General features: G+C 35.3%; 1 protein-coding gene across 2 annotated transcripts in view; it reads left to right on the top strand.

Moving 5' to 3' along the window:
• GLCCI1 (glucocorticoid induced 1) overlaps positions 1-12,370 on the top strand; it is a 107,367-nt gene that overhangs the window by 33,016 nt on the left and 61,981 nt on the right. For both annotated transcript variants that reach the window (XM_086695515.1, XM_086695509.1), the window contains exon 2: positions 1,386-1,537. In XM_086695515.1, the coding sequence (XP_086551641.1) occupies positions 1,386-1,537 (152 nt within the window). The remainder of the gene's footprint in view (positions 1-1,385; positions 1,538-12,370) is intronic.

Below are 12,370 nucleotides of genomic sequence, written 5' to 3'. Positions count from 1 at the left end.
ATGATAACACCAAAGTATACAGTGTTTTGTTTTCTGATAAAAAAACAAAGCAACAAAAAAACCCTGTATAGTCTGGCTTCAGGAAGATAGTGGAAGGACAGTATTCAAAACAAATGTTCCTTAATTGTTGTTAATGTGCAAGGCATTTTAGTTCCATGTGAGCTGTAACCCTGGATGAGACTCTGAGCTTTGGAGCTTGTAATTGGATGGATTTTATTATAGAAAGCACGTCGGTGGTAAATTATTGGGGATGTGTATATGGAAAGACTATAATTTCTTTGTTAAGAAACTGTAGAGTTCGTTATGATCATTTTAATTTTGAAAAGCAGTACTTACAGTACCCAAATGGAAGGAAGTAGGTTGTTAGAGTAGATTGACTAAACTGTGTAGAATGTCTGGAGATCTTGCTTCCTTTTTACCTCTGGCTCCTGTTGGCAGTTCTCTTTCATTGGACAATTCTGTTTTATCCCTCTGGGCCAGATTCTTCATACATAAATGAGGAAATTGAATTACAATATGAGGTTCTTTGTACATGTTATTTTTGTGTAGCTATGAATAAGTTGATTTAAGTAGTATTGAGCATTGATTCCTTTTCAGTCTGTAGAGACTAAACTTAAGTCCTGGTGGGGGAGAAAGACAAACTTACAGTTCCATGCAAGCAGAGGGGGTCACATATATCTGAAACCAAGGGTAGAGATGGAGAAAGAAAAGCCTTGGGGAAGGTTTCACAGAGTTGGTGTGACACCTGAGCTGCTCTTGGAGATAAGAGTTTGTCAGGGGAACACAAAAGGAGAGAGTTGTCTGCTCAAGAAGTAGTAGAATGTATAGGGGCAGAGAAGGGAGTGTTGTACATTTGGGAAACTGCAGTTAGTTCATTTGGCACTTTGTAGTTAGCATGGATTTATAGTGGAGTAGCAAGACATTAAGCACCGAGGTATATGGGAGCCAAATTGTAAAAAATACAGGCTTTAACTTTAAGATGGTGATTAACCATGAAAGTGTTTGTTTGTTTGTTTTAGTGGTGTTGGGATGTAGCCCAATTGAGATAGATGCAGAGATAGCAGTGAAGAAACTGGCAGTTCAGGGGAGACATGATAGAGTCTTAATTAAAGTAATGGCAGTGAAGATGATGGGTAGATTTTAGAATAGGTCTCTGAATGGGTGAACAAGCATCTGACAGCCCTGGAAATATATGCAAGATTTAATATGTGAATGTATTTTCCTTTGGAGAGGGTCTGCAAACTTCATCAGGTCATATATGAAAGAGCTGTTAGGGTAAATATATATCATACGGAAACTTGGCAGGGTGACATTCTACAGACTATGAAGTTTAAATTTTACATAATTTATCAGTGACTAATCTAATTTTTTTTCACTTTTTATAGTGGACAGGCCAAAAGCTCAGCAAGTTCGAACCTCTAGTACAATAAGGCGAACCTCTTCTTTGGATACGATAACAGGACCTTATCTCACAGGACAGTGGCCACGGGATCCTCATGTTCATTACCCTTCATGCATGAAAGATAAAGCTACTCAGGTAAAATGAGCAAATCAAAATCAGTTTTATTACCCTGCAGTTCTGTTTTGATCACAATAAAGAAAATGTAATTTCATCAAATTTTTCCAAATTTGAAATATATTCAACCAAAGAAGGAAGCCATTTCTTTTAATAAGCTTTAGACTAATGGTTTATTGTCATTTCGGTTTTAAAAGTTTTAAAATTATTTAAAATTTAATAAAGAGCACATCAGTTTATATTACATGGTTTTTGAGACTTAGAGTTTTAAGAATTGCTTAACAGAAATTAACATAACTAGTAAGTATATTAGAAAATATAAATAATTTTTGAAGAAAAGTTTACACAATTTTTGGAAGTAATTTATAAAGTACTAGCACATGGCTAAGGAAATTCATGTTATAGGATTTTGTTTAATTTTTTTTTTAATGTTTGCTTATTTTTGAGAGAGAGACAGAGCATGAACAGGGGAGGGGAAAAGAGAGAGAGGGAGACACAGAATCCAAAGCAGGCTCCAAGCTGTGAGCTGTCAGCACAGAGCCCGACACGGGCCTCGAACCCACAAATTAGGAGATCATGACCTGAGCTGAAATCCCGATGCTCGACCAACTGAGCCACCCAGGTGTCCCTGTTTGTTTGTTTGTTTAAAACCGAAGACTAGAAACCTTGATATCTAAATAGAACGTTTACTGTTTGTCACACTTTTTCTGCTTATGGAAGGTTCCCCAAACTTTTGATTTGAGAAGCTTTCCTTCCAAGTCAGGGAAAAATATGAAAACATCTTACTTTATGATTTCTGAGTTCTTGACCATTTCTTCATAATAGTCGTCAGTCAGCATTTTGAAGAATATTAAAAGTTTAAGAGACGGTTGCTGGCCTTAAAGAACTTACAGCATAGTTAGGAAGATAAGATGTAAATTCATGAAAATCAGTAATAGAAGATAGTATATAATTAGATGTTTGATGAATGGAGCATGTAAATGTTAGAGGATTCAAAGGAATGAGAAGATTTGAAGCTTTCTAGGTTAGGGAAATGGAAGTATTTGAGTTTCATGTCTGAAGAAAAAGGGAGGAAATTTGGACATGATCTTCTCAGTGCTTATAATTTTCTCAGAGAAGCTTGAAACCATGAAATTAGCTTTATTATCCATCTTATCAGTTTTGTCTTCGCAATATTTTATGCTATCCATAGTCTTTTGCTTTCCATTCTTTGCTTTATGAGGAAAAGGATCAGTTTGATGTGGTAGACAATGGGCTTCTCAAGTAGAAATAACTAGCAGAACTCAGAGATGTGGGTCTGGACACTTAGAATTGGACACAGATAATTCAAGACCATCTTTTTGGAAGAGTAGGGTTCACAAGTGTGATAAAGTGTAGACATGGTATAAAAAGAAAGAAGATCAAGAGACCAAGGACTTCATCTTTGGAAAAGCACACAGGGAAAGAGAAAAATGCACACTAATATATTTACCTGGAAGCAACAAGAAGAGGAGGGGATTAACATTTACTGACTGTAGATCATGTGCTGCATTTCTTACATCCCGAGTTTCATTTAGTTCTCACAAGAACAATGTAAGATGACACAGATGGGGAAGCAGAGACTCTGAGAAGGTAAGGGACTTACTCAGGATCATAAAGGTAGGAAGTGTTGGAGCCAGGCATCAAATATAGATTAATTTGTCAATCATTCTGAGCTTCAGTTTTATGGTGCTGTTAGAATAAATGGAATAGTGTGCTTGTGTGTTTCACCTAGTGGAGTAACTGGCATGGTATTTAAAGATGGCAGCTTTTCTTTTTAGGTTTTAAAAAATCCTACTTTTTATTGAGTATATGCTTTATGCAGATGGTATCCGGAAACAGAAGAGCCAGGTAAAGAGCAAAAGCTAAGAGAAGAATTGCAGTAGTCTAGCCTTAGGAGCCAAAGGGAAAGATGTTCTAAGGAAGAATTGTTAACACCATCAGGTGCCAAAGAGAGAGGTCATGGAGAATAAGGACTAAAGTTAAGGATTAGGGGCACATTATCTTGGAGAGTTTAGTATTGAAGTTACAGAGGAGGAAACTCCGATATTCCAGAATTAAGAAGAAAACTAGATGGAGATAGAAAAGAGGGCTCTGGGTATGCTTCTTAAGCTTGTCTGTTTCTTTATCTGTGTGACAAGGTTAGTGAAACCTAACTCATGATAATGTTATGTAACTATACATGACAATATATGAAAGTGAATGTCAGTACCCATGGTAGGTTATTAGTAGTGGATACAGATAGGCCCATTTGCAACATTTGCATGGTTTGGAGCAAATATAAATGAAGACCCACATACCATATGTGTATAACAAACTGTTATATAAGATATATTTTGTCCTTCCACTTTGGCAAATAAACCTTCACATGGACCTTGAACGTCAAGTTGGAACTAAGAAATCCTGGATTCTTGGGGCGCCTGGGTGGCTCAGTCAGTTAAGCGGCTGACTTCGGCTCAGGTCATGATCTCGCGGTCCGTGAGTTCGAGCCCCGCGTCGGGCTCTGTGCTGACCGCTCAGAGCCTGGAGCCTGTTTCAGATTCTGTGTCTCCCTCTCTCTGACCCTCCCCCGTTCATGCTCTGTCTCTGCCTCAAAAATAAATAAACGTTAAAAAAAAAAAAAAGAAATCCTGGATTCTTCAGACCTACATGCCAGGATGTGTCTGCATGCTCTGATCCCACCCCGTCTTCTGAGCCTAAACCCGTATCTCTTCCTACCCTACACACCATTCTATTCTCTGAGAGGGGGCTTCACACATATGTTTCAATGCCCCAGTTCTCACATCCATGCTTTGTTCGTACTCCTTCAGGAAGTGAGACCCAGGGAATAGGTTCTTTCACAACTTAGAAGCCAGGCTGCTCTGTTTAGGCAAGGAATTCCTGGGTCTAGGTTACCCAGAGCTTAGTCCGTGGTAGAGGTGTGGGCTCATGGTGTGTATGTCCTTTTGGACCCATGATCTCTTCACCTTTGGGGAGGGGTGTGGGTAGAAGAGGGCCAGAGTAGTTCCTCCTAAAACCCGGGGTCCAGGACAGAGGTCTGACTGGGTCTCTATGTAGGTCATTTATTTGAGAAACAACATTGAAAGGAAGGTAAAACATAGGCCTCACTTTACAGATGAGATACTGAGGCATGGGGAAGTTAAGTAATTTGTACTTGGTTATATAGCTAATAACAATAAAGAAATTTGAACTCAGATTTGGCTGATTGCAAAGCTTTTGCTTTTTTTTCAGTTCTCCACTGTTTCTCATAGTAACCCCTGAAGCATATAGACTTAACCCAGTGTTTACTTTAGAAGCATAAGAAATGGTCTTGCCCCCAAGCCTCTCTCTGTTGGTTTAATTGAAGGTACAAGAGATGAACATGTGAGATGTTTTTTGTTTTTATTTTTTTATTGTCACATCCATTCTTTCCGGATTAACTCTTGAACTCTGAGTGATGCAAATAGAAGATTTTGTTTATTTAGGGTAAGTTAGTGGAGAGAAGGTGGTACAGTCACTTGCTACAGATATTGCTATCTAGGCTGTCTGGTTTTGGTGGAGGGTGTCTCTAGGATTTTTTTCTTTCACATTTCCATATTTCAACTACCTTAATTATTGAGGGTTAGGAATAAAATTCTCAATATTTAATATACTTACACATTGGGCCTTTTCAAAAGTGTAGCATAGTGTTGTGAAAATCACTGTGGACTTTGGAGATGCATCATGTGTTCAAATTAAGGCCCAGTATGAGAGAACCTTGTGGGATGATGGAAGATTTGTATATCTTGATAGAGGTTTTGGTTATATGAGTGAATGCATTTTTCAGAACTTACACAAGTATACATTTGTGTGTTTTACTATAGAACTTTAAAAATATAGAGCCTAAACAAATATTGAACTCTAATCAGATGTTCAGGAGTGAAATGTACTGCTGTCTGCAGCTTACTTTGAAATGAATCAAAAATAAGATCAGTTGATGGATAGGTAGATCTATGAAGCAAATATAGCAAAATGTTACATAGAGAATCTAAATGTTGGCTTTTTTAGTGCTCATGAGGCAGTTATTTTCAGTACACTTTAAGGTTGAGTATTTTAAAATGTTGGGAGAATAATCATGGCCACTGAATTAACCGTTGTGTGGTCCAAACTTCAGTTTCCTCTATAAATTGAAATAGCAGACCAAATTTGCAGAATCACATATTTACACTGAGGACTGAAAGAGACCACTTCACATATTTAAGGCTAATGAGGAAATGGGTCATTGCCAGCTTATTAGAATAGTCTGTGTAGCTTAATAGAAATAAAAACTAAAAACCTTTTGTGGAATTTAATATTACTTTAATATATCAGCCTTGCAGATACAACCCTTTTTTAAACAAAAATTTATTACCAACTCCCAAAATTGAACCTGCAGTTAAAGTTACAGTAATCAGTAGTATATTCTCAGTTTTTACCATGTTATCTAAAGCTTCATCTCAGATTTACAATTCTGAGTGTGAGCATGTTTTTAAATGAGAAAGTAGTACATACACTTTCCATAAAGGGTTCAAACAATAAAAACAGTATAGAGCAATAATAAAGCATGTTTCTTCTGAGTTCCCAAGTATGGTAGCAAATATACACATTCTCTTCACAAATATACACATTTTCTCTCCATGGCACATTGTAGGATTTTACTTCTCTGCCCACTTAACGTTAAGTTTGGCCATGAAACTTATAGGAAGAGGCTGGAAGAGACCTGGCATACTAAAACCAGACAAGGCCACCACAAAAAAAGAAAATTATAAGCTCGTATCCCTGATTAATTTAGATGCAAAACACCTCAACAAAATATTAACAAACCTAATTCAATAGTACATTAAAAGGATCATACACCATGATCAGTGGGATTTATTCCAGGAAGCAAGGTTGGTTCAACATTTGCAACATTGTTCAGTGTGATACATCACATTAACAAAATGAAGGATAAAAATGATATGATCATCTCAATAGATGCAGAAAAAGCATTGGTCAGAATTCAGCGTTCATCTGTGAAAAAAACTTTCAACTAAGCGAGTATAGAGAGAATGTATCTCTACATAATAAAGGCCATGTGTGACAAGCCCATAACTAACATCATACTCAATGGTGAAAAACTGAAAGCTTTTTCTCTAACATCAGGCACAAGATAAAGATGCCCACTCTCGCCACTTTTATTCAACATATATTGGACATCTTAGCCACAGCAGTAAGGCAATAAGAAAGAAAATAGAGAAATAAAAAAGAAATAAAAGGCTTCCACATTGGAGAGGAAGAAGTAAAACTGTCACTATTTGCAGATGACATGATGCTCTATACAGAAGACACTGAAAACTTGGTCAGAAGGCTGATAGAATAATGAATTCAGTATGAAGTTGCATGATACAAGATCAACATACAGAAATCTGTTGTGTTTCTTTACACTAATGTATCAGAAAGAGATACTAAGAAAGTCCCATTTAAAATTGCATTTAAAATGGCATCTGGGTGGCTCAGTCGGTTAAGTGTCCAACTTCAGCTCAGGTCATGATCTTGGGGTCCGTGAGTGTGAGCCCCATGTTGGGCTCTGTGCTGACAGCTCAGAGCCTGGAGCGTGCTTCAGATTCTGTGTCTCTCTCTCTCTGCCCCTCCACAGTTTACACTGTGTGTGTGTGTGTGTGTCTCAAAAATAAACATTAAAATTGCATCAAAAAGAATAAAATACCTAGGAAATAATTTAACCAAGGAGGTAAAAAACTGGCACATGAAAACTATATAAGACATTGACTAAAGAAACTGAAGAAGATACAAATAGAAATATATTCCATGCTCATGTATTGGAAGAATTAATATTGTTAAAATGTTCATGCTACCCCAAATAATCTACAGATTCAGTATAATCCCTGTCAAAACTCCAATGACATTTTTTACAGAAACAAAACAAATAATCCTAAAATTTGTATTGAGCCACAAAAGACCCTGAATAGCCAAAGCATCTTGATAACAAGAAAGCTTGAGACATCATACTCTGATTTAAAACTATATTACAAAGCTATAGTAATCGAAACAGTATGGTATTGGTGTAAAAACAAACACATAGGTCAATGGAACAGAATAGAGAGCCAAGAAATAAACCCATGCATATATGGTCAATTAGTTTATCACAAAGGAGCAAGGAATATACAGTTGAGAAGGGACAAGTCTTTTCAATAAATGATGCTGGGAAAACAGGACCACTATCATACACCATACACAAAATTTAATTCAAAATGGATCAGCGACTTGAATGTAAGACCTGAAACCATAAAAATTCTAGAAGAAAACCTAGGTGGTGAGCTCCTTTATGTGGGTCTTGGTGATGATTTTTTTATTTGACATTAAAAGCAAAGGCAACAAAAGAAAAAGTAAATAAGTAGGGCTACATCAGACTAAAAAACTTCTGCACAGCAAAGGAAACAATAAAATGAAAAGGCCTCCTACTAAACAGGAGAAAATATTTGCAAACTATATCCAGAATATCAAAGAAGTGCTATAGCTCAATAGCAAAAGAACAAACAATCCAATTAAAAAAATGGACAGAAGATCTGAATCCACATGTTTCCAGAGAAGATATTAGATGGCCAGAAGGAAAATGAAAAGATGCTCAGCATCACTAATGATCAGGGAAATGTAATCAAAACCACAGTGAGATAGCACCTCATATTTATACAAATAACTGTTATCAAAAAACCAGAGTTAGCCAGGATGGGGAAAAAAGTAAATAATTGTGCATTGCTGGTGAGAAAGTAAGATTGTTGCAGCCACCATGGAAGACGGTATGGAGTTTCTTCAAAAAATTAAAAATAGAATTACCACATGATCCAGTAATTCCACTTCTGGGTATTTATCCAAAGAAGACAAAAACACTAACCCCAAAAGATACTTGTACCCCCATGTTCATTAGAGCATTATTTACAATAACTGAGGTATGAAAGCAGCCTAAGTGTTCACCAACAGATGAGTACATAAAGAAGTTATGGATGTGTATGCAATGGAATATTAGCCATAAAAACATGAAATCCAGCCATTTACAGCAACATAAATGGACCTTGAAGACATTTTACTTCAGTGAAATAAATCAAAGACAAATATGATCAAATAAGATCTCACTTACATGTGGAATCTTAAGAAAAATAAGCTCATAGGTGCAAAGAATAGATTGATGGTTGCTGGGAGTTAGGGGGTGGGCTAAATGGGTGAAGGGAGTCAAAAGGTACAAACTTCTAATTATAAAATAAATAATTTGTCTAGGGATGTAATGTACAGCATGGCAACTGTAGCTAATAATCTTGTATCGCATATTTAAAATTTGCCAAGAGGGGTGTCTGGGTGGCTCAGTCAAACATCTGACTTTGGCTCTGGTCATGATCTCACGGTTTGTGAGTTCTAGCCTTGCGTTGGGCTCTGTACTGACAGCTCAGAGCCTGGAACCTGCTTTGGAATCTGTGCCCCATCTCCTTTGCCCCTCCCCTGCGTGTGCATTTAGTTTCTCTCAAAAATGAATAAACATTAAAAAAAAGTTGCCAAGAAAGTAAATCTTAAAAGTTCTCATTACAAGAAAAAATTTCCATAATTATGAGTGGTAACAATGTTATCTAGACTTATTGTGGTGATCATTTCACAGTGTATACAAGTACTGAATTATTAGGTTGTACACCTTAAGCTAATATAATACTATATGTCAGATCTCAATAAACTTAAAAACAGAGCTGGTGCTTTTCACTCTGACAAGAGCAGCATCAAGCATAGTTATTTTACTAATTGTTTTTCTTCTTAAATCAGAAGTGATTTTTCAGATGTGAAATACCATTTCATCATTGAAATGAGTATGTTGTTTTGACTCAACCTATAATATAGTGAATTTCTTTAATAGATTACTTAATAATTGGTCATGATTACATTTCTGGAATAAATGCTATGTATGGAATTCTCTTTTAAAAATAATACAGTGGCAAATAAAGCATTTGTTAATATTATATTTGTTTCAAAATTCAGAAATGGGGTCTGAAATTTTTTCTTTTTCATAATGTAATCCTTAGTGTTATACTTGCTTAATGAAAAGATTTTGTAAGATTTCCTTCCTTTGTGCTTTGGAACAATGGTGAAAATATCATCCCAATTACCTGTTACTTGGGTCTGAAAAAATTTTACCTATGAAGCTAACTAGACTAGTATGTTTTTAGATGGTAACTCTTTTAGTAAAATCTTAATTTTTTTCCAGTGGTTCTTGGTTTTAGTTTCTATTTCTTTTGTTTGGTATTTTCATTTGAATATAATCCATTTCATCCCACTTTTCAAGTGTATTTGCATAGTTGCACAAAATATTCTTGTATAATTCTTTTAATTTCTTGTAAATCTGTAGTTTTCTTTTCTCACTTATAATACTGCATATCTGTGTTTTGAGTGATTAAATTTATTAGGTTATATAGCACAAAAAAGATGTTAAGGTGTTGAATTTATTTTCCTGTTTTTCTTTTTTCTAGTTCCTTGCCCTCTGACTTTACTCGATCATTGCACTTTTTTCTGCCTTCCTGGAGTGTATTTTTTTTCCCTAGATTCTAGAGATAAATGCTTAATTTTTGTATTTGTGGTATTATTTCTTATTCAGTAATACAAGTGATTTTTATGTCAAGATTTATCCTCTGAGCTCAGCTTTGGTTAGTATATAATGTTTCCATTATTTATATTTTGCGAGATAACTATGTAGTTTCAGTTTTGATATCCTGTTTAGTATATGAGAGCTTTTTGTTTTGTTTTTAATTTCTAAATGGTTAAAGTTGCTTTTCCTAGTAAAAATATAATTTCTAGTTTTATTACATTTAGAGTATAGAATTATACGTCTTTGAAAACTTGGGTGAAATTTTCTTTGTGGCCTAATGTTAAGATCGTGTTTGTTTCTTTTAATGCTCTGTGAGTATTTGAAAATGAAGTATAGTCTTTACTTTTAGATACAGAATTCATTACATATTCAGTGTTATTATATTATTCAGCTTCCATATAGCCCCTTTGATTTATGTCTGTTTGTTCCATCATAAGCTGGCAGTTACTGAATTAAAATTTCTATCAGTGTATGTTTCCAGTGGTTATTGCTTATATATCTTAAGAATACAGATGTGTAAAGATTTATGTCCATTGTATCTTCCTTCTGGTTAGTATTGATTATTATTATGGGATACTCCGTCTTGATTAATATTTTTCCTCTGAATTTAGTCTTTTTATGATATAAATATTGAAAACTCTGTTTTATTTTTGTTTTCCATTGGTCAGGAGCTCTGGTTCTGGAATCAAGACTGGTTTTGAATCTTCACTCTAGCATTATCCAACTTTCTAATTCTGGGCAAATTACTTTACCTCTATGTCTGGGTTTTCTCATTTGTTAATGGAATAGTATACTTCATAGGATTATCATAAGGGTTAAATTGAGTTAATGCATTTGAAATGCTAAGAATAGTGACCAATACATTAAGTGTCGATAAATACTTGCTATTATTATTTACATTAACTAGCAGAGAGGGAGAAAGGTGAATGTTTGGATAGTTGCCATGGCACTGTGGATTCACTGCTGGAAAGGGAAACTTCAAAAGGAAATTTCTTCCTCTTTTCTTTCACCTCTTTCCCATGGTTTTTATTTCTTAGTTTGTTTTTGTCTTTTGTCTTTCTGTTCTGGCAAATCTTGCTTATTGCTGGAAGTGATTAGCTTTGTGCTATTTACTGATTTATCTATCCATTCATTTATTTTGGAGTCATCCATCCCATCACTTGTTCCCTATTAGGGAAAAATGGTGTGATGAGCTTGGCAGTTTTTAAAAATTTGATGGGCAGTTGAGGTGAAAATAGCTTTTCTGTATGTAAATCTTTCCACTTTGACTACCTATCTACCTCCCCCCCCATTCATTTTCCCTCCAAATTTAGTATCGGAGGCAACTTTAGAATTGCTCTTACTTACTTTTTACATTCTTTGAGAGGTAGTACGTGGGATGGTTAGATATTAAGTGAAATTCTGCATACTCTGCTTTTATTTTTCAGATGATGTTTTTCTTTGGCATTTTATTGTTTAAAATTAATTTTCAGCGGCACCTGGGTGGCTGAGTCATTTAAGCGGTCAACTCTTGATTTCAGCTCAGGTCATGATCTCATGGTTCATCGGTCTGTGTTGAGCTTCTCACTGACAGTGTGGAGCCTGCTTGGGATTCTTCCACGTGCTGTCTTTCTCTGTCAAAAATAAGTAAACATTAAAATAATAAAATTAATTTTAAAATTTGGAGGATGAAACGTTTGAACATGCCGGGAAGTATATAAAATAGCATTTTTATTTATTTTTCTTAATTTCATTAAGTTTGAGTGTATGGTTTATGATCCTACCTCTATGCCAGCATCTTTCTCTAGAAATTTATTTATTTTTATTTATTTTTAAGAAACTGTTCAGGAATAAGTACTTAGCATTTGGCTTTAGCTACATTTGATAAAGTCAACAATTCTGAACTCAAATACATAAATTTTTTGCTATTTAAATGACATTTTAAAAAATCGATCCTTTTCCTCCCTTTGTGAACAGAGCTTGACTGAGGAGGACTTTAATCAAAGGAGTGGATATTATACCTCAAATAGTAATAGATCTGAAAGAGAACTTTCAGTTTTATACTCTGATCAAAAACTCATTTCCTGACCAAAAGTCATGCTTACTAACAGCTGTTTGGGTTTTCTGTGCCCTTATTAAGCAAGTTTGTTTAAGAAGCAGCAGTTGATGGAACAATTTTGGAGAGTGAGAGGCTTTTCTGGAAATGGAAACAAGTCTGAAGACTTGGCCATCTTGGCCTCTTA

This window comes from Puma concolor, chromosome A2 (assembly GCF_028749965.1).
Source record: "Puma concolor isolate L17-30 chromosome A2, mPumCon1.1.hap2, whole genome shotgun sequence".
NCBI classification, from domain to species: domain Eukaryota; kingdom Metazoa; phylum Chordata; class Mammalia; order Carnivora; family Felidae; genus Puma; species Puma concolor.
The sequence above is the reverse complement of the archived record's forward strand: the minus strand, read 5'-3'. Positions and strand labels throughout refer to the sequence as shown.